The 22,361-nt window shown below is 40.5% G+C and overlaps 2 protein-coding genes across 3 annotated transcripts in view; both read left to right on the top strand.

Moving 5' to 3' along the window:
• The first annotated feature begins 62 nt into the window (after nt 1–62).
• scn4bb (sodium channel, voltage-gated, type IV, beta b) lies at nt 63–5,913 on the top strand. Its single transcript, XM_088440972.1, has 6 exons — nt 63–291; nt 948–1,132; nt 2,711–2,874; nt 2,951–3,164; nt 3,414–3,543; nt 3,639–5,913. The coding sequence occupies exons 2-6, from the start codon at nt 1,042–1,044 to the stop codon at nt 3,736–3,738; spliced, it is 699 nt and encodes a 232-aa protein (XP_088297098.1). The 5' UTR covers nt 63–291; nt 948–1,041; the 3' UTR covers nt 3,739–5,913.
• A 2,014-nt stretch (nt 5,914–7,927) lies between these two features.
• The window catches only part of LOC148408499 (cell adhesion molecule DSCAML1-like), a 51,939-nt gene continuing 37,505 nt past the window's right edge, over nt 7,928–22,361 (top strand). For both annotated transcript variants that reach the window (XM_088440793.1, XM_088440792.1), the window contains exons 1-3: nt 7,928–8,133; nt 16,387–16,707; nt 19,699–19,845. In XM_088440793.1, the coding sequence (XP_088296919.1) occupies nt 8,091–8,133; nt 16,387–16,707; nt 19,699–19,845 (511 nt within the window). In that variant the 5' untranslated portion in view covers nt 7,928–8,090. The remainder of the gene's footprint in view (nt 8,134–16,386; nt 16,708–19,698; nt 19,846–22,361) is intronic.

Below are 22,361 nucleotides of genomic sequence, written 5' to 3'. Positions count from 1 at the left end.
AGGTGAGAGAGGTGGCACGCAGCCAGCCAGCCTAGAGGACGGGCAAAAAGTTGTTAGATAGCCTGAGGGCTGAGCAGGAGGAGGAGTCGGCTCTGGGGGTCTCCAGCGGTGGCGATTCCTCCTGTCCGGCTGCCTCTCCTCGCTAATTGTCTCTCTAGCCGGCCGCTCCTGCAATGTGGCGGCCGCTGCGGTAAGAGTGCGGACGGACGGGCAGATTCTCCTTGAATGAACCCTGACGGTGCAGCGCCGTGACAGTCGGGCCTGGGAGGCAACACTGCCCGGCAAAAGCGGGTAAGCGTACTTCGACGCTTCCACTTCGATTCACTCGGTTCTCTTTTTGCAACATTGGGAGCACTTTGGAACTTTGACTTTTCAGTTACTTTAACCCTTGTGCGGGATTTTGATCAGTTTTGGCTCCTTTTCTTCCGTGTCGTCCTTGCGGTATTTTGGGGATGGCGTACTCCTGCTGGTGTGATAACTAAGCGGTCCGGCCAAGTTGGACTTTGACGTGATGTCACCATCCGGGTGAAATTTCAGCTCCCTTTGATGCGCAATGCCTTTTTTGATCATTTTGGGTCATTTTTTTCCACATCGTCTTGGTACTATGGTAGCCAAGTTATCACACTCCTGGTAGTGTGAGAACTAAGTGGTCGTGCCTTGTCAAACGTTGACACGATGTCACCATCCGGGTGAAATTTCAGCTACCTAGTGTCTTCCTTTAATGGGTCATTTTCTTCCGCGTCCTTCTGGTCGTATGTTAGCCGAGTTATCGTAACTCTAAGTGGTCGTGCCGTGTCAAACTTTGACATGGTGTCAAGATCTGGGTGAAATTTCAGCTCCCTGGTGTCCATGCTTTCCCTATGATGTAAAATGCCTTTGAACAAATCACTGGACAAAATACTGCACAAGGGATAAAGTAATTCAATTTGATCTGTGTTTTTCTTCAGGCGCTCCCAAATTGAACTTGTGAAGCTAAACAAGGTTAAAGGAAATTTCCACGTCAAGTTTGGATTTTGAAGTGGTTTGGGGTGCAGATCCTGAATGGAAATGGAGCACCGTGGGATCACTGCTGGTGGCCTGAGGCCGGGCGTTTTGCACGCAACCTTTAACCTGATCATCACAATACTGCTTGGTAATGTCTATTTATACAGTATATATAGATATATATATATAGAGATATAGATATATGGATAGAGATATATGTATGTGTGTGTGTGGTTTTTTTTTTGCTTGCTTGCTGAATTAAACTTAATGAGTCAGGTTTTGAGGGACGGATGTGGCCAGGCCAGACGATAGCATCTAGAGAGCCCCAGAAATCATTCGGCATTAATGCACATGATGCTCTTATTTGTTTTCAATTAGCTTTACATTATTCATAGAAGCAGTTAATGCGATGGTACCTCTGGGTGCGTTACGTTTGTTAAGACACAGAGATGAAGTTCAGTAAAGATACGGTACCTACGAAAAGATATAATTACACGAGTCAAACCTGGATGTTGTTCTTACTTTCCTAAGGCGGCATCAACTTTGACATCAAATTACGACCCAGCGCTAATGGATGGTGCGTGATATTTGTAATTGTCAGCGTGCAGGAACAGGAACGCAGTAGAGGTGTTAGCAGCGCTACACTCTTGCTGTTACTATTTTTGCAAACTCACCATGCACCATAGCAGAAGAGGAATTGAGATAGCCTGGGTGTGATGTGAAGGAATCAATAACATATGACCTGCCTATTTGCTGCAAAGATACTTGACCTCATTTTGACCTTGGTGTTATGAGCAGATTGCGACAAACTGCATCAAAAGTTGATTACCGGACGCATGCGTAGCTATTTCGCTTTTCGCGTCTGCCAAGCTTTGCTTTCTCTGCATCGTTGCACCTGAGTCTATAGATCTGCACAAAGCTTTGTCAGCATGTAGTTTACACAATACACACTAGATGGGAGCATTCGACACAAGCGAGGAATGAAAAGATGTAATTTGATGTAAAGCTGAAAGAGTTAATGCGCTTTGTTATTATTAATTTTTTAATGGGTGAGGTTGTGATATCGGTTGCTTAGCAGTTGTTATTGGTCATGTATTTATCACCAGGGTCATCATGATTTTGTATTTGCCACATTTTTTAATGTATTTATCACCTTTGTCATATCCTCCTGAAGAGCAGCCTTGACATACAGGATGTGTTGCATTCTCCATTTTTTTTTAGTTTGTTTTAGTACATCAATACTGTACAATACAATATTTAAACTTGTGTTTCTCACTCACACATTGCCAGGTCAGTGAAGTTTTCGAGTCTAGTTTCTGAGTCTACTTTTGGGAGTCTAATTCCCGAGTTTGCTTTCCGAGTCTAGTTTCTGAATCTTGTAATGGTTATGTTGGAGTTGTTTGTATAAAGACCTCCATTTCTGTGTCAGTTTTGCTCGGGTTTCATTTTTTGATCATCACGTGACAGGTAAAATTGATTTAATATTCAGTGCAATTAATTTATGAGTGCATTGAGATTTTATCATGAACTCATTTGCTGCAAGCCCAGTTAAAATGGATTTTGGATGTCTATTGCCTTCAGCGGTCGTGAATAAGCTAATGTGGTGTTCATAAGGTTTTGCTTGGCCTTGTGTTGAGATTTTCCTTTCGTTTGAAAAAAACCCCCACTACATTGGCTAAATAAGGGGTAGGAAACACTGGTCTAATTCAAACGTGTCACTCTTCAGTTGTGAAGTCTACTCAGGCCTTGGAGATGTCAGTAGGCAAGACTCCCTTCCTGGAGGCCGTCAATGGCAGCACAGTTATGTTGCCCTGCACATACTCGAGCTGCATTGGCATTGAGGACCTTTATTTTAAATGGCAGTTCAATGACAACGGAACTATGCAATTGGTAAGCACCTCAACGCGGAGACATTTTTGCGTGTACGAGTTTTGGCATGGTTAACAACTTTCCTCTTTGTTGTCAGGTTTGTGACGCAGTGATCCCGTCAGAGAAAGCGGTGCCAAAAGTCAAGATGTATAAAGAGCGGTTCGAATTTGTTGGGAAGGACAAGAACCTTTCCATCTTGCTGTGGAACATCACCTTTGAGGATGGAGGCCAGTACACGTGCTTTGGACGCAACCCCAAAGAAAAATACAAGAACCACAGCGCCATCTTCAGGCTCATTGTAGTGGACGAGTGTGAGTGTGACCCTCTTGTGGAACGGTGCCAAACTCGTTTTGCGGCCGCATGGAGGAATCTCTATTACCAAGTGAACAACCTTAACCCTAAAACAACAACCTCAAATGTATTATTCTTTTTAATAGGGGATTTCCTTCCGTGCGAAAAAATAATCCATGTATAACGAGGCAATTCGGCTGCGCTTGACAAAAGTGCATTTTTGCGATGCATACTATATCGAATTATATTTTGCGTGATGTTTTCAACAGTGAGGGTGGTGGACAACACGGTGACGATCGTCATAGCGTCAGCTGTGGGCGGAGCTATCGCCCTGCTCATGGGCTTCATGCTACTGAAGAACTTCACTCTCTTTGTCATGTCCAAGCTTGAGGAGAAAAAGTGAGTGTTTTGCTGACAGTTTATCTTTTTGAATATGAAGTGCGCGTGGTTGTGCTTGACACCTCGATTCTTCTGCGTTCTCTCCTCCATGGCAGTAAGGAGTGCCTTGTAACTTCATCAGGGATCGACAACACAGAAAATGGCCTCTCAGGATCTAAAGCGGATTCGAAATCCAAACCCCCAAAACAGAAATGAGGAAGTGCGTGCATGCCAAACTTTAAAAGTGCTTTTATGTATTGTAGAATTGTACTATACAAGCACCTTATGTTTGGGGAAAAACAAACAAAAAAAACGTGCCTGCTTGGCTTTGAATTTCAAATGTACATGCGATGCATAGTATAAAAGATTTTAGATGCTATTGTCAAACGTGCACACTTTTACACAAATAAGGTACAACCAAAGACATCTAACATCAATATTTAGACCTCCTCCTATTATATATGACAAAATCAATTAATACTCAGCGTTTTTCATAAATATGTTATACTACAGTTCAAATGTAAATCATGTAAATGATTAAACTTCAATTCCCGAAAGAGACAAAAACAATCATAGGTAGCTACGAGTTATTATAGTTTGCATAAAAACACATGCAAATGAAATTGCAGCGTTGCACAGATATTTTACATGTGACATTTAAAATGTAACAGATTTTTTTTTCTTTGCTTGATATAAAATGAGTGCCTGTATGGACAACCTACATACAAATATCGCAAAGATAGAGATAATATCAATAAGATGCTTACATGATGTAGACAATCCTCCCAAGCCCTTTGAATGTATTTTAACTGTCGCTGCTTCATAAATGCAATACATGCATGTGACGTGAGTCCGAATTTTGGAACTCTTAAAATACAAACAACAACAGTGTGTGTAGGGGAGGGGTTATATATTCTATATACTCTGAAAATAATAGCTTTATCATTAGGAGGCAAAGTCATTGAACTTCATATGCAGTACGACTCAATCATATTCCATTTCTATGGCTGTGCATTGGCTTGGTTTTTATTCGTTTTCAAAGTTCTGCAAAAAATAAAAAGTCATGCCTTTACCTGTAAATCTCGATGAACCTCCATGACCATGTGACTGACAATAGGTGTCATGTTGCACGCTATGGGCAGGGGAGTCCAGTGTTCCATGGATAATCATCAACTGAGTAACACATCAGGAATGAATGTATAGCGATTATATTTTCTATTTATAAAATTGCACCTTGAAAAAAATTACCTCGGGAGTGTGGGGCAAGTATGACGAGTGTGAATGTCCACACCTGCAAAATGTGTTGCATCATCATCTTTTATGCCATGCCTCCATTCTTTTACATATATATATATATATATATATATATATATATATATATATATATATATATATATATATATATATATATATATATATATATATAATTTTTAATGTTTGCACTTACTTTGTTGTAAGTTTACTTCTATTTCATTATTGTGATTGCATCTTTTTTAAACACTTTTATTTTAATGAGTTTGTAGTTTTTCTTTACAGCTGTTATAATCCCTAGACGTTTTTTGTGCACTTGTTTTGCTGCAGGTTTGCTTCCATTTCATTTTTGCAACTTTTTTTTAAGTGTTTTTCCTTTAAGTTTGTAGTTTGGATTTTTTTTTTTTTTTGCTATTGGTGTTTTGCAAAAAAGTACACCATAACTTGATGATTACCTCTCAGGTTTGTAAGAGTTAAATATTTGAAGGAGTGTGGAGAAACAACTGGGAACTACAACATGCTATATTAGGTATCAAATTTAGAAACTCAAATAATTTCTTCTGATAGAAATGTTCTCAGATTGATGCACCTCTGAAAACACGAGTGGAATACTTCAACTGAATCAGTGTTTTCCTCCCTTCAGAAGATAAATTCAAGCAAAAAAAAAAAGATTTTTTTTTGTATGTGAACACAGTGTAATAATTTGGGTCTATTTAATTTACCAAAGTGTGTTCAATATTCTGATGGCGAGAAGAGTGTAATGATCAGCACTTCTATGCAAATGACAAAATAAGTGCATGCTCTGACTGTAAAAATTGTAATACTGATCCTCTTGAGTCACTGTGATGATATTGCAAGCAATACAATTTAATACGCTCTGGATCAGGATGTTGGGATGCGGGGAGAAGAGATGACATCGAGAAAGGACCGTCTTGTGGATTTGGGCCACCTGTACTTGATCAGAATTTGTAGTTTGCAGACTTATTAAGATATTCTCCATCGCTGCATGCAAATACTCTGCTATGAGGTCCTGGCTCGCACTCAGAAGACGTTTCTGCCTATAGAGGTTTTTCCTGTAATTCATGTCAGCTCTTTACCTGTTTGTTAAAGTAACAACAAAATAAAGTTTGGAGCAAAGGATACCTGGTCTTGCTCGTTTCGAAGGGTGACCGTTATCCTACATTTTTATACATTTGCTTCATGAATCATCATACTTTAAAATACAACAATATCATCAAAATCATCAAAAACAATGTGGAAGTTATATTCCAAAAAGTTTAGTATCCGTTTAATTTGGTTGCAGCTGTTGTTTTCACCATGCGAAATGTTCGCTAAATAAAGTTTAGTTGAACTCACATGATTAAATGAAATAATATTTTACCGTTGTCAAAATGTGGATTCAATGGTGCTGCCATCTAGTGGAAATGCATTTAATTTCTACACCTGCCATAATACATACATCATTTATATAAAAGATGGACAAAGATATATTATCTGTTTGATATTAAATCAGTCATACTTTTATTGGAAAACAAATGTAAAATGTAATTATTTCTCCCTCCCATCCCCCTTGAAACCGCAAGCACTTGATAGAGTCCAATTACCGTTTACGTCTCAACTTCCTTTTACCAGCTGTTGACCGTTGTGACCCTGATAGCGCGATCAACTTCAGAATAACGTAATTTTTACAAGATTAGCCTAGTTTGTGACCATTAGTGTTCCTTATTCTTTACTAATCACACATCACTCCCTCACGTGCGTGATGTGGCTTTAGCATTATGTTTATTCATTATTCTCACTAATTCTGTAACCAAGTACTTTGCTGCATATACGTTTTATCTTGTGCAGTAGAGTTGTACATCGTTGACAGGTGCATAATCATATCCGACCAGCAGGTGTCAGCAGTGTGCTAAATTTCGGCACAGACATCTGCTGGCCTTAGTGATAAGTGCAGTGTAGTTCAAGTAGATTGTAATTTCCCAACCTTTATTAAAAAAAAAATCACGTTCATTGCCAAACTATGTCATATGATGTATACACACTCACATGATGACGATTTTGTTCAATTATTCATACATGTATTCTCTCTGAGTCAATTCTGGAACTGTTGAAGGTGAAATTTCGATGTTTTGAATGGCAACAGGTGCACCACACATTTGAACTGCACCTTCTATATGCTGTACTAAAATACATCATTTAAATTTTCTTCCTGTGTCGTTACATCACATAGATAGAAAGCTCAACAACATACACTAGTTGGCAACTTTAGCAGAAGAACCATGAGCAAAAAGAAAAAAACAACAACATTTGCATGGTACTATGGTTGGGAAAACTGTGCAATTTTTCTATGCATCTTTGAATTATAGAATCTATCTTTCATTGCACTTAATGTTTTGTTCATTCGGTTTTAGGCCTATACTGTTTTTTGCCTATACTGTTTTGCCCCTTTTTTTTTAAATTCATGAAACAAAGCTAATCATTTCCATTGTTATATCAATGCTCAATTAGCTGGGCTTGTTCTCAATTCGATTTTTGGAAGACGGTGAACGTTTTTCCACGTCTTGTGTTTAAACGTCATTAATTATTTAAAAAAAATATAGGTTTAGTTCTAGATGCCACCCTATGTGCACACAGCTATATATATATATATATATATATATATATATATATATATATATATATATATATATATATATATATATATATATATATAAAAATATAGGTTTAGTTCTAGATGCCACCCTATGTGCACACAGCTATATATATATATATATATATATATATATATATATATATATATATATATATATATATATATATATATATATATATATATATATATATATATATATATATATATATATATATATATATATATATATATGCACAATGGTCGTCTTGCCCTCACAGGTGGGGGCCGCTCTCCCGCAGATACCAAAAGAAATCCCGCCCCGAACTTTTGGGCCATGGCTGGAACCAGAAGCTCACGGTCAGCCCATTTATGAACCCCTTCGAGCAGACCCGGTCCACTCGCTGTATTTGGATGCTGGTGGATGTTGGATTTGATCACGCGCTAGTCCCGTCAAGAGAGGAGGGACTTGGGCGGGGCTGAGGCTCTTCTCCTTTCCCATCCATTCTTAGTGGGGCGGCAGGGCTGGAGAGACCTCCGGGGAGCGCAGTCGCCAGTCCAGCACATAGACCCACCTGGCCCAAAAAAAAAAAAAAGAAAATAAAAAAAAAAAGAAGGAAAAAAAACCTGCGCCTCACGCTTGCCAGGATTGCAAATATCTCCCAAAAATATACCCGCTATTTATGGCATGTGGCTTGTAACTTTACTCCTGCTGTACTCTCTCCAAGAAGGTAAGACAAAATGAAAAATTTCCACAATTTAGAGTAACTGTGATAGTTTCTAAGTTGCTTTAACCACGATCATCAATCGAAAGTGGCACGGATGCTCGGAATACTCGACAGGAGCCGAGGTTTCATCTCGGATGCGTCGTCTAATTAAGACAGAAACGTGATGCTTTGATTAAAACCTCCAAATGGAAAGAACGCCCTAAAATGTGCACGTTTGGAAGAAAGGCTTGATAAAAAGTGTGTTTTTGTGCAAGCTGTGTGCTTTCGAGATCGGGCCCGTGACGCTCGGATTGTTTTTCGCATTACCAGTTAGGATATGAATATGTAAAATGGCTGAATGGAGAGAATGAGGTGCAAATACAGCGAGGGGTGGAAAACATGCAAATCACGCCAAGCTTTCAATCGATCTCGTCAATCGCAACGAATTCACTCCAAAGCTTGCGCTCTTTAAAGTTTTCACAAGGCACGTGTGTGATTTGGAATGATTTTTTTTCCCCCTCTCATTGTGCATATTTTGCTAATTGCAGCTGTTTTGATAAGGCCGTGTCCAATCGCCCCTCCACAAAACCAGTGATTTTCCATCAGGATATTTTCGACTGTTTAATTGTTTTTAGTAATTACTGCCAATTTGTCGCTATTAGTAATTTGACGAACAAAAGGCATTTCCCTGACAACGGCCCTTTGGGCTAAATCGGGATAAACCCGCATAAAGGCCCTAATTGGTGCAATTAGCCGCGTTGATGTTACAATGTGGAAATTAAACGCAAAGGACGATGTGCTTGATTTAAAATATTGTTTTTCTTCAGTATGGAAGTAAATCCCTGATTGTGCTGCCAAGTTGATCCTGCGCTATTAAAGTGCTTTATAATCTGGACACATCTGCATCGAAAATTGCAGAAATTAAGCAGCATCCGGGCCTTTGAACGAATGTGCGGTTTATAAATTAAAACCCAAATTATGCATTTCCCCTCTTGATTATTTACAATAACCCATTTCTTGTCTCGTGTTTTTAAATTTTTATTCCTCACAGAGCCAATTTATGAAGCATCGTTTTTTATTTATTTATTAATTTGAAGGAGGAATTCATAAGTCACGTTGTCCCCCTTGTGCATGCGAATTTACGCAAATGAGGGTGTCCATACGCAGAATGGGGAGGTGGGCCAGATTGCAGACTTGCCCGGTCATGTTCCTCACTAATGGCGCACCTGGACCCCCAGACGGGTTCGCGCGCCACTTTCGCGCGCGTTCGTGCGTGTGTCGCGTGCGCAATGGCGCGCGGAGGAAAACGGGGACACCCTTGTTTTGCTTGTAAACATACGGCCGCAACACATCTCATGCATACAGAAAAAGAAACGTAAGTTTGTTTGTTACTCTTTTCGCCCTTTGAGATGCGTTCATGTGTAAAATTCCGAGTGGGAGGAAAGAGGCACGCGCAAGCTGGACGAGAATTGTTTGTAAAACATATGCGGGTAATTTTCGCCAGTTTCGAAATACCGTGTGTTTAAAATCAAGTTTTAATGGCGCACAACGAATACGAGTCACTTGGACGTATAGCGGCCTTACGTGCGGGCCTGCTTTTGTGGCTCCGCGAGTGAAGCGGAAAAAAAATGTGATTTTGAAGCACGCGTCTATGGCAATAAGGCGATCCTTCACCCTGGCACTTTCGCGTGTCCCCCATATGCAGCTCTTCCACCACAAATAGAAATATGCTAAATTCGCCTTCCCCTCCCTCCCTTCCTCCCCAGCAGTCCAATTCCCAGTGCTGTCTTTGCAAGGCTGCACAATTAAAGCTGCAATGTGAGCAGTAGGCACCGCTCAATGACAGAGCTCCTCTGGGCTGCCCCGGCTCACGTTATTAAAGCAAATTTCCATTTTCACAATTCGAATCCGATGTTTAAAAAAAAATATAGCTCGTGAGATGGCGTGAACCGATTTCAATCCTAATCGCGAATTTCCAAACGAAAATCTTGCTGCAAAGTTGGGATGTGAAACTGTCACTGCAGGCATCCATCAGATTTTTAAGTTCAATTAAGTGTTGCTTGGCGAGTATGCAGCAGAAGCAAAAGTCCAATTATAACAACGGCGCCTTTTTTTTTTTGGCGTCCGCATTCGGCAAATGTCAAATCTGTGTAGCAAGTGGTTGTTTTTGTTGGATCTCCTTCTCCATCTCTCCCTCCCGCCATCGTTTCCTCCTCTCGCGTGGCAACTCCCCTCCCTCTCTTTCCCTCATCACTAGGCAGAATTAAAGGCTGGGGGGAGGGGCCGTTTATGCAGACTGTGCTGGGACTTGTGATCCACAGATTTGATATTCACATTAGGAGAGAAACTGGCTGCTTTGATGTGAGGGGGAGCGGGTCCCAGGGGACTGCTGAAGTAGCACACTTTTTTTTTTTTTTACTGACACAGCATAGACCTGGGAATGGCTTGGTGGGGTGAGCTTGGGGAAGGGGGGTTGGGGGGGTGTAGCAGGTTGTTGGGGACAGTAGGTGGGAAGTGCGATATCCCTCCGTTGATTAGATGTAACCCCAGCATCCTCCTCCTTTTCCTCCTCCTCCCACCGACCACCTACTTACAGCGGACCCCTGAGGATTATCTCCAAGCTTACACCTACCTTTATCTTCTGACATCCCCCAATTTTCAATTCACACCCCTTCTCATAGTCTCTTTGCCCACCTCTGCTTCAAAGTTTCTCCTTTGAATCGGCGAAAAGTTTCACAACAGGTGAAACTGTCCGTCGAGGCCGGCAAGAATGCTGGGCGCCAAGCCAGTATGCTCTAAAAACAGTTGGGTCAACAATAAACCAAAATATGGCTTAAAAAGGGACTGAGGATTGATGTGACTCCATTTTTTTGGCTTTTATGAACAAAACGAGTCCAAAATTGGTGGTTTTGTTCAGGACAACCTCAAACTTTGGGTTGTGGGGTGTAAAACAACCCCAAATATTGGGTCAGTCTTTTTTTTTTTTACTATACCATCTTTTAATTCAGGCTGCAATTAATACTTACTTAAGTGATTGATTGGTTATGTCTGGTTTCTGTCATTGTTTTTTTGGTTATAAACATGTTTTTATTGCCATCCCTTTATTGAAAAATATTACATTTTAACATGTTTTTTGCTACTGACTTCTTTGTTATGTCTTAAACAGGCAAAAATATGGATCTGTTTTCCAAAAAATGCATTTCCTGTGCTGCAATCAAGAAAAACAGTCATTTATTAATAGAGATGGCAATTATAAATATTTTTAAAAATTCAGAGTAATCGATTCAACAGGTATTGGAATAATTGTTAGCCGCAGCACTAGTTTAAATGTAAATTAAAGATGGGGTAACTGATTATTTAAATGACCTATTCCATTAAAAAAAAACACCACAGTTTTCTGCATAACAGAGTGGGCTGAATCGAGTCTCATTTGCATACGACATATACCTTGCGAAATGCACCCATTCACGTCTCAATTTCGACGTCTTGACGTTAAGATTCCAGTCGAGTTGAGTTGCGCCTCCGTTGTTGTTCCCGTGGCCAAATCTAATAAAGAACGCCGTCGAATTGATCAGTGATGTCGATGGATGATGATAATGGAGCGACACGCGTTAGTACACCTCTTGTTGGGCGCAGGGGCGCAAAGACGCATGTATGTCGGAACGCTGGTGGCTCTGGGGTTTGTTTACCACCTCTTCCCATTACAGCCGCGTGCGCGCACACTCACATCCTGCCGAAGCGTAGCTCAGCTGCATTATGCATGATGAAACCTTGCATAGGTTATGACTTCTACCTCTACAACATACATATTCATGCGGCGCTCTGGCAGGATGTATAAAATAGTGGCTGCAGCTCTGACAGCCCGCGCAGTAATGCCGGTACCGGGCTTCCGCTTGGACAGTGAATAAGTGCGCAATTTTCTTAGTTTTCACTTGTTAGGGTTGTCCTAGTCTCTGTTTGCTGCCGAGCGGTTAGAGGAAAAAAATGTTCAAAGCTTTGCAGACTGGATGGACACAGGACAATGACTTTAGCTGTTTTATTTGTACTTTTTGAGCAAGATAGACGTGGATAAAAATAGATACTATGAATGGGGAGGGCATGCCTGAGATGGACGTTTTGCTACTGGTTTTAATGACTTCATCCAGTGACATTCTTGTTGGGTCAGGAATAATCCGCCGAGGTGAGGGAGCTGGAAGGCTTGAGTGACCGAGTCACTATTTTATTTTCAAATTTAGAAGTCAAATCCAAGAAGTGGATTTCTGAAAATGAGTGCATATACTAAATAATTTATTTTGTGTTCGGGTTGAAATAAGCAATCAATTTGGTGATTATTTTCTAATCAATGAATCCAATTTGAAAACATTTTAGTTTCCCTTTCTTCATTAATGAAGTTATTAAAATGGACAATGCCATTTTTTGCAAATATTTGTATGCTGGTTTGGTCAGTAACGTTGGAAAATCGGCTAAAACGTTGATCAGTGTTTTCCAAAGTAAAAGCAAATGTTTTATATTTATTCAACATAATGATAACTTCCATAGAGGACTAAAGAAATCTAAAAATCATTGGCTGAATTTCCAAGCATTTGATTAATCGATTAGCAATTCGATTAATTAGTTTATTGGTTATCGAGAAATTTTGAAGCGATAAATTGGATCTATTCTTGTAATTTGATCTTGTTTATGTGCTCATTTCTGGTGGTGAACATTGAAAGACTTTCTTAGGTGTGAGGGTTAGTATGATTTTTTTTTTTTTTAATTTGTCTTTGTGCCAAACAATTGACTGACCAATCCTGGATGAAGAACGCCTGGTGTATATAATAAACATGTTGCCAAATTCATGTTTCATGCCAAAAATAGAAAAGGAATCTTCTCTTTTTTTAATGGCATATTTTAAGCCTTTTTTGTTTGACATAAACACTTAAAAAACTACATATGAGCCTTTAATTCCCATTACATTGAAAACATAAGTGAGCATTGACATCTGTTTTTTTCTGTGTTCATGTCAGGCCAAGGTCATAGGTTACTGACTCTCTTCTTGCCATACTGTTCAAATTCTCTAATTACACTTTGCATTTTGAAGGTGCCTAAATTGCTGTTTTCCCACCAAGCCATTTAAAGCCATCCGTATCAGTGTTTACCTGGGAGTTTTTGCACTTTGCACATATCTGAGACAGTCTTAAAAATTGTGAATGTTGGGAACTATCCAGATCTAAATGTAGATTTCCGCTTGTGTATTGCTTTTATCTGGATGCTGCTAACTGCAATCATTTTATTTATTAATTTATTTATTTGTTTAGCTTTCACATGTTCAATAACTATCATGTATGCAATACTCCACAAATTACTATTAGCACTTTAGCACAACAGCACTTTAGTTCACTCTTAGATTTTAGTCTCATATTGAAATGTGTGAGTGTGTATATATGTGTGTACAGTATATACACCTATTACATTAACTATTTTTCTGTGGATAGATCTCTTTTATTGGTTGTTGATGTCACATAAGTGTGTTGAACGAATGTATGACTGAGATGTACTGCTGCTGCTGTAACACCTTCATTTCCTGCTATCTTTCTATCTATCTCTATCTCTATCTCTATCTCTATCTCTATCTCTATCTCTATCTCTATCTCTATCTCTATCTATCTATCTATCTATCTATCTATCTATCTATCTATCTATCTATCTATCTATCTATCTATCTATCTATCTATCTATCTATCTATCTATCTATCTATCTATCTATCTATCTATCTATCTATCTATCTATCTATCTATCTATCTATCTATCTATCTATCTATCTATCTATCTATCTATCTATCTCTCGCTCGCTATCTCTCTCGCTATCTCTATCTATCTATATCTCTCGCTATCTCTCTCTATCTATATCTCTCGCTATCTCTCTCTATCTCTATCTCTATCTATCTCTATCTCTATCTCTATCTATCTCTATCTATCTCTATCTATCTCTTTCTATCTCTTTCTATCTCTATCTATCTCTATCTATCTCTATCTATCTCTATCTATCTCTTTCTATCTCTATCTATCTCTTTATCCATCTATCTTGCTATCTATCTCTGTCTGTCTCTATCTATATCCATCCATCCAATGTCTAATTTAGCTATTTGTTTCTTAAATCCCCACATGGTTTTCCAGTGCTGGTGCCACCATGACAACATGTCTTCCCAGTGTGACAGAACAGTACTTTTGCTTGTTGTGCGCGGTGCATGTGGCGAGCGCGTGTTTGCATGGCCAGATTTCGACAGACGGAGCGGTGGGACTTTGCTTTTTATCTTTTTTCTGTTCCTCTTCCTGCTCCCATCAGTCCCCAGTGCTCCCCAGCCTGGTATGCCCAAGCCCCCGGGCGTATAATCTGCCACCGGAGCCCACTCCTCCCCCAAGCGCTCAGGGTGACCCCCACACTTCTCTACTTTAGTCCCGTCCCCCCAATGGGAGATTATAGATATTGCAATCTTTAATATGGCTTTATGCTCAGGGGCCATTATCAGTAATCTGCAGTGGGGAGGGAGTCTGACCTGGATTTTTTTTTTTTCAGCTCACAACTGGACTACCAGTCATTTCATATACCATCTGTAACATTCCGCACAGTTTTATCAATCTTAAGCTTAGGGACACTCTCACTCCTTATGTGTACACTTGCACTTTTTTTTTTCTTTTTTTTAAATATGGATTGTTGTCTAACTTCACTCCGAAATGGGAAATTTCACTCTTGGTTCTCTGTAGTGACAGCGTTGATCTACACGCGTCACTTGCGTTGAGCAGGTGTTTAACCCATTTTGTTATAGTACATCCATTTTTAGCTTTCACGGAGTTATTTGGGTTAAATCATAACCGAGCGGACGTTTTTACGGCAACTACCTTCAACTTTTATGTTCCTCACATTAATCTCGTACAGACAGACTTTTATGTATCCAGCATAGATGAAAGGGTGTGGTATAAAAGCACTGTTATACTATATTACCTACACTACGTTGGAAGAATATAGTGATTTTTATTGTTACGTACAAAAGAAGTTGTTTATGACAGTTTTACCAGTCGTGAACAGAAAAATGGAGGTGGGGTTTGATATACAGGTATATTTTCCTGAGAGACAGTCTATTCATTTGTGTCCAATGTAGAGGACATTTGGTTTTGAATAGCCTAAGTCCTAATGTGCTCAGTAGAGGGAATCTTGGCCTTTTTTATTGTGGGATGGAATCTACTTTGCTGTCTTGCTGCGCGAACATGGAAGCAAAAGTGGACACAAATGAGTAGGCAGTATCTCAGGAGAATGTAAAAGTCATCATAAAAGTATCACTTCACTTGTTAGCTACAAAATATCTTGCAGAATGTCTTGACATACATAATGCTTTGCCACACATGTACTAATCATACACACACACACACAGTAGGACAAAAAGACTGGGTTCCGGTCATGTTTTTTTCTTTATGGGACAGGAACCTTCATGTACTTAGAGCCTTCTGATTCAATCAAAAAGAAAGGGTTCGGAGAGGCTACTTTAGAGCGAAGTAGAATTGTACTTGTACAGTCCTTCTCCGTTCTCCTCATGCATGCCTTTTCTCCTTTTTTTTTTTTTTGGAGAGTTTCTCACAAATGTCTTACAGGTGCACCTATTGACTATTGTCCTAGACATTCAATGCCAGGTATTTTCTTGATATGGAAAACTATTTTAAGACTCTTCTGAGAAAAAAAATCTGTAAATGAGTGCCAGGGAACGTGCAGGAACGGACGTCTGGGCTTTGCAAAGACGTAAAAATTCGTCTTTGGGATTGAATGAGTTCGTGGATGCAGCTGTAACTCGGACAAGAAGATTAGATGAGAACGGGCAAGACCTTTCGTCCCCTTCCTCCATCTTCCCTCTCACTCTTCTACCTCCGTTTAATCTGGGTGCCAATGAGGAGCAGTTTTGTATGTCTGTGTGCGTGCATTTGCGTGTGTTAAATATGTAAGGAGATTAAGAAGACTTAAATCTGCGTCTGGCATAGAAATTCCAATCACATAACCTATCATCAGCGTTCTCTCGTTTCCTCTTTGTTTGTGTTGGCGTACGAGTGTATAGAGGTAGCGGGCTCCACCCCCTACCCATCCATCCACCTTATTCACCGCAGGCTTTAGCCCAAATCCCTGGCTTTCCGCATCACATGACCGATGTTTGCAGCTGGGCGTTTGACATACATGTGTTATGATTATTTTGCGATACGTTTGAAGGACCTTGGCCATCTCTCAACGTTGCCTTTTTTGTTTGCCCCTTCAGTACACAGTGAGGATGTGGGCTCTACCAGGCTGTACTTTGTGAATGCCTCCCTGCAGAGGGTAACCTACTCCAGCTCGGTGGGGGTGTCCCTCCCCTGTCCAGCAGGGGGCACCCCCAGTGCCATCCTGCGCTGGTACCTGGCCACTGGCGACGACATCTACGACGTGCCCCACATCCGCCACGTGTACGCCAATGGCACCTTGCAACTGTACCCCTTCTCGCCCTCTGCCTACAACAGCTACATCCATGACAACGATTACTTCTGCACTGCAGAAAACCAGGCGGGCAAGATCCGCAGCCCCAACATCCGCATCAAAGCTGGTGAGTCGGTCCACTGGGAGGATGGGATGGGGGGGGGGGGGGGGGGGGGGGCATGAGTCATAAAACAAAGTATTTCAGAATATGCATGATGGAGGAGAAAAAGCAGCCCAAAGGTCAAAATGAGACTCTGCATAATGAGTGGATTTGATTGGCAGCTAGAAAAAAAAAAATCAGGCTCACACACAGGATCACCTGCCCCAAAAATAGTCTGTCTGAACCTGAATGCAGATTGACCTAGAACAAAATAAACAGAGCACACCTATTTGATTGAAAGAAAACACATTATACTAATATAATTCACCAGTTGCGCGAAATAGACCGCAATGAACAAGTAGGGTTGAACGATAGGTCGTTTTGGGACCAAAATCGCAATCTCAGACGACGCGTTTTCAGGACCGGCAAAGCTGCAGTTCATTTAAATGACTTTCTGCAGATATCCGACTAGAACTGCGTTAGGATGGAGAGCGAATTTGTGTCATACATATCTTGACGAAAAATCAGACGACTGTTACATTGACGATTTAGCACAGGCGTGAACAACGGTAAGCTAATGGCTGACGTCTGCCATCACTAAAAGCTTCATGTGGAAAGTAAATTAAATATTTGTTAAAAAAGGGAAATGCGAAATTTGAATGAAAATTAGGGAATTAAGATGACGCTTTTTAATAGGAAATATTTACTTTTTACATTTAAATAAAGCAATCACAAATAATCCCATTGTGGTTGTTACACTTTTACTCTCACTATTTTTTAAGACCCAATAAAGGTTCCATTTATGATATGAAATGACTTTTAGGTCATTGTCCGAAATCCCCGGGCTCTGTTAACAGCAGTTAAGCAAAAATATGGGGGAAAAAAAAATCATGTAATCAAAAATAAAAATGTATTTTTACACACGCATACACAATTTCAGATTTACATGACTGCAAGTACTGTACTACACAGTTGACCTTGGCTTATTAATATTTTCACCTTTCAAAAAGCGCCACATCCCTCACAAGGCTTTAATGCATTATCAAAATTAATAACATAAATAGCTATGTTTTGATGGTAGGAAATTTTTTTTGTCATGTTTCCAAATGTGGTTTGAAAAGCAGAAATGTGATTATTGCAGAGAAGCTTGATTTTGAAGGTGAAAAACTGCAAATTGTATTAATTGGAATATCCGTCAAGAAATCACAATTCTTTTTTTTTTCATGATTAGAAAATAAGTGTCACAACAGATTTGAGTGTACTGTGACTATAATAGCAAATATCACAGTTTTGCATTTTGCCTTGGCGGTTTTTGAAGATCGCAGAGTGATTCAGACCTGGAAACTTGGTATCTTTTTGGAAAATTTGACCGTCATTCATTCCACATTGGATCCTTCCTCTCCACCCAAGTTCTCCAAACTGCCCTCCTGCGTGGGACTAAATATAGCCACAGCACACTTCTTTAATTATCTCTCATTAACGACCCTAATTGGCGCTTTTCATTGATTAGACTGTGTGATGCCGCTTTAATAAGCCAGACCTCATCTCCTATAAAATAGCCCATTCGGGGGTTCCGGTCCTTGGGCCGTACAGCAAGCGGAGGTTCACAAAGAATTACTCAACAAACAGTAACCTCCGATCGTGGGACGATGGAGCAGCGGCGCCGCGTCTGTTCCGTGTTTTATTCGGGCCAGTCGGTCCCTCCCCCTTCCCTCCCGCCATCAACATCTGCTTTCATATTCTGCCTCCCAACACCAACCAGAACTAATACTCATATTCGTTGTAATACTAATACTAGCGCCAAGTTGCGGATTTGAGCCAGGACCCTGAGCTGCATGCCAGCCGGGTGTTGCCTTCATTCCCACATGACCCAAAAGCCCGGCTGCAGGAGACGGGGGGATTAGCGAGAAGCAAACATCCTGTAGCCAGTGGCCTCTGTTGGGCCCCGGCATCTCTTGAACAGGTTGCGCGAGTCGTACACGTGGATCGAAAACTCTCATAAAATTCCCTTTCAACTGCAGCGTACGCTCATTCGGGTTGTGACTATGACCAGGTAAAGTATTCCAACTCCTGTTCCTTAGCAACCTTTTGACAGCTCCCGAGATTTAGCTGATGAACCCTGCTCATTCAACATATTGCGGCAGCGAGCCCTGGTAATTTATGAAACAGCTCTTGGTGTTAAATTTCGTTTTTTTTGTTTTTTTTTAATGAATGATGTAAATACAAGTGGATCATTAGTTTAGGTTTTGGAGCACAATTGGGGTGCTCTATTGAAACGCTCCTAAACAATGGAAGAAGCCGACAGTTCTGTCTAAATATGCTAGCTAGCAAGTTACAATATCTAGCTAGCAAAAGGGCAGCCATCTTAGCTGCCTTCCAAGCATAAAGAGGATAAATAGAGCTAGCTTTTAAAAAATCAAAAACAAGAACCAACAAAAGCAAATGTGTGTCCAAGATGTTTGTTAAAGGTGTTCATTTGTGGAAAAATTATGGAATAGATCTGGTAAAAAAAAAAATCATATTGTCTTTAGGGAAAGGTTTAAAAACACAGTGTTACTTAAATATATGAGTCGTATAAAACTCAATAGCAAATTGTGAAATCGTGAGGTGTGTATTTCTGTTTTGCTTTATTTATGACATGTTATATTATTTTACTTTTTATAATTAGTCATGCAACAATTTAGCGTAAACAAGGGGCAGGACCCAACAATTTGTTGAACTTCTTCCTTCTTTTGAACATGTAAATGTGGCTATATCTATTATTGATTTATTTCCCTTTAATTTTAATTTTTTAGTGTTCTTTTGTTTTATTCCATTTGTATTGTGTTTATATGTTCAATAAATCAAAATCCATGCTAACTAGCTAGCTAGCTAGCCATAGTTGACAAAATTTTAGTGAAGTCCACCGTGCTCTAGTTATGCATTTAGTCTCGAATTGTCCTTTTAATAATCACACTACAAATAGAGTGTTACTTTATTTACATAATTTGAGGTAACCCCCAAATTGTGTGCGTGTAGTTTTCAGGGAGCCCTACACTGTGCGGGTGGCGGACCAGCGCTCGATGCGGGGCAACGTAGCTGTGTTCAAGTGCCTCATCCCCACAGCCGTGCAGGAGTATGTCAGCGTCGTGTCCTGGGAGAGAGACACGGTCTCAATTGTGCCAGGTAAGACTTTTTTTTTCTTTTTTGGGGGGGATCCAGTTCTCTGGCAGATATTTTGTACGTCATTTTTGGAATTGGGATGGCTTTAATCGGGTTTTTGTTGGTGCATGACAGTTGACGTCTGTTGACTTTTGTGTCTTCTGTCTGCTCACTGTTCTGGATCACTGATCTGGCCTTCCGCCCCTCCCTCACGCAGCCTCGTCTTTGCCCTCCTTTGAGCAGACATTTCCTTTTCTCAGTTATCGCTACGTTTACATCTCATTACATGTGATACAAATGTCAAATCCTGACGTTAACTGTAATTGACATCCCCTTGCCATTTGTAACAACCACCCTATAGTTGTCTCCATTATTTCTTCTAGGTCTTATTGTTATATCCGTGAATGTCAATAGCATTGTCCTCACGTGACATCATTCGCACAAGAAATAGTCTCGCTTGTATTTTTGCAATTGTGTTATCTGTGTTTTCTCATGTGATCACTGCTGCGTTTGTGCATATAATTTGCGGGTCTACGGTATCCACAACTACAGTGTCGCGCGATATGAGGAAACGAAAACCAAGCAAGGAGGGTAGTAGGGCAAGAATGGCCTCAGGTTCTGGCAGATGGTGTTTTATATCTTATGTATGCAAAGTCCAACATTGTGTTTCACATAAACAGGCATCGGGGTTTTGTTTTGGAGTTCTCACGCTATTACGAAAAAAGCCCATTTTATAACCGCGGTAGTGCAATTTTCTTACATTTTCAACATGGCCACATATGCGACGACATGTTTGTTTGACTTTGTTAGTTTGAGTTGACGCGCAGATAACAAACGTCCGATCTGATTGCGGAACGCAAGACTTTGCTGCGTATATTTGCGCTTTGCGCGTTGGCTTCGTTCGGCTGGGTGTAGCGTCGCAAGGCCGCTGTGTGTACGTATGGGTATATAGGTCACTTGATGAGCAGTGAGTGTGAAGATCAGATGCTGAACATGATGAGCTGCTCACTGAACTCGACACTCGCCTCGTAGAATGCGCAAACGCTGCGAGCCCTCCGTCAAGCCAGTTCAACCTTGACCCGCTTTATCTATGCACGCCAATCAAACATTAAATCCATGCAGCAAATAAACACAGTCACCTGTCAGATGGAAAACAATGGCCGATTGACCTTGCTTTTATGGAACTCCAGAATCAAAAAGGAAGGATTAAATCTTTAGCTAACGTTTAGCGTTACGTTTTCGCGAGCGCGCATTCAAATTCATATTGACATAAGCGCTCAGTCGATCTTCTGCCGGAAAATTTCAATTGATAAAGCTGCAAGTTTAAACACGCATCGTTTCTTATAATAATTGAGTGGCGGCGCTAATTTTTACACGCAAAAATGTTCAATCAAATGACGTAGAGCGTTAACTCATTCATGTCCACTGAAGATCAATTTTTATGGGGTAATGAATGCGTTTTAACATTCGGTGCCATCGACAACTAGATCAGTCAAAAATCCATTTTAACTGGGCTGGCGGTGTAGAAGTTAAAAGTGCGCTGGCTTCACGCTAAATGACATTTATAATGCAAAACGCGATTGATGAGACGAAGGAACATAAACCTTGTAATGACTGCAATTTTATTACAAGAGTTTTTGCAGTATATCTTTGCTCTGTGGGAACAAGAACTTTTGATAGGTACCATCTCTGACTTTTCTTCTTGCTCTTTATTCCCTGCATCATCATTTAGTAAAATTGTGCTACCTGACACGTTGTGCTACTACATTGAAGTTTTGACACGGTCAATTCAATGTGATTCTATTAAATCTGCTCAAAATCAGCACAACATAACACAGTTAAGTTCATGTCAAACCAGCCTGCCTACGATAACATAGCAAAAAAGAAACTGTGAGGGTTCACGTTGCAAATTTCAGGCGGTGTAGTTTCTTGACATTTTTAGGTACAGTATCCATGAAAAACAAATGAGATGCTCAGGTCATGTGCTCAATTCAATTTTCTTGGCCAGCTACCTGTGCCATCCAATGAAGGTCTCCATACTGTATAGCACAAACGCATATTGGGCCAATGGTAGAGTTGATGACATAACACTATGCGGCTTTGACCTCCGAAGCCCAAGCGCTTCCATTCTGACAGTCGCACATGTTCCCCATCTGTTACTGTGTGTGTCTGTATATTAATATAAGTGTGTGTGTCCCACTTTCCTGTCCGGCCAGGACATTAGGGGTTTTTAAGAGGGGAGGGGTGCAGGCAGACTGACCTAGTTCCGTCTCACTTGCCCGTCCCGGTACCATCCCCGCGCAAGTGCGCCCACACCACAAAATAGGCGAATGCAAATTGGAGTAGTGATCTAAAGGAGGGGAGTTGGAGCAGTGACAGAGAGATGAAGAGTTTGTGGACGGCCATAAAAAAAAAAAAATCCCCACCATGAGCACAGATTTAAGCTGTCAGAGTAACCAGCAGAGAGCTAATGAGTGGCTCGGATGCATCCAGACTGGACCAGCAGATGGCTGCGGCCACATGGATGGCCCGCAGAAGAT

Source organism: Hippichthys cyanospilos, chromosome 18 (assembly GCF_059441005.1).
Source record: "Hippichthys cyanospilos isolate Australia breed blue-spotted pipefish chromosome 18, RoL_Hcya_1.0, whole genome shotgun sequence".
NCBI lineage: Eukaryota > Metazoa > Chordata > Actinopteri > Syngnathiformes > Syngnathidae > Hippichthys > Hippichthys cyanospilos.
The sequence above is the reverse complement of the archived record's forward strand: the minus strand, read 5'-3'. Positions and strand labels throughout refer to the sequence as shown.

What these genes read in the sequence shown, in the direction of transcription:
- scn4bb (XM_088440972.1), top strand. Translation starts at nt 1,042, where the DNA reads ATGGAAATGGAGCACCGTGGGATCACTGCTGGTGGCCTGAGGCCGGGC. An exon ending in ACAACGGAACTATGCAATTG is followed by an intron (nt 2,875 to 2,950) that starts GTAAGCACCTCA and finishes CTTTGTTGTCAG; the next exon opens with GTTTGTGACGCAGTGATCCC. An exon ending in GCTCATTGTAGTGGACGAGT is followed by an intron (nt 3,165 to 3,413) that starts GTGAGTGTGACC and finishes TGTTTTCAACAG; the next exon opens with TGAGGGTGGTGGACAACACG.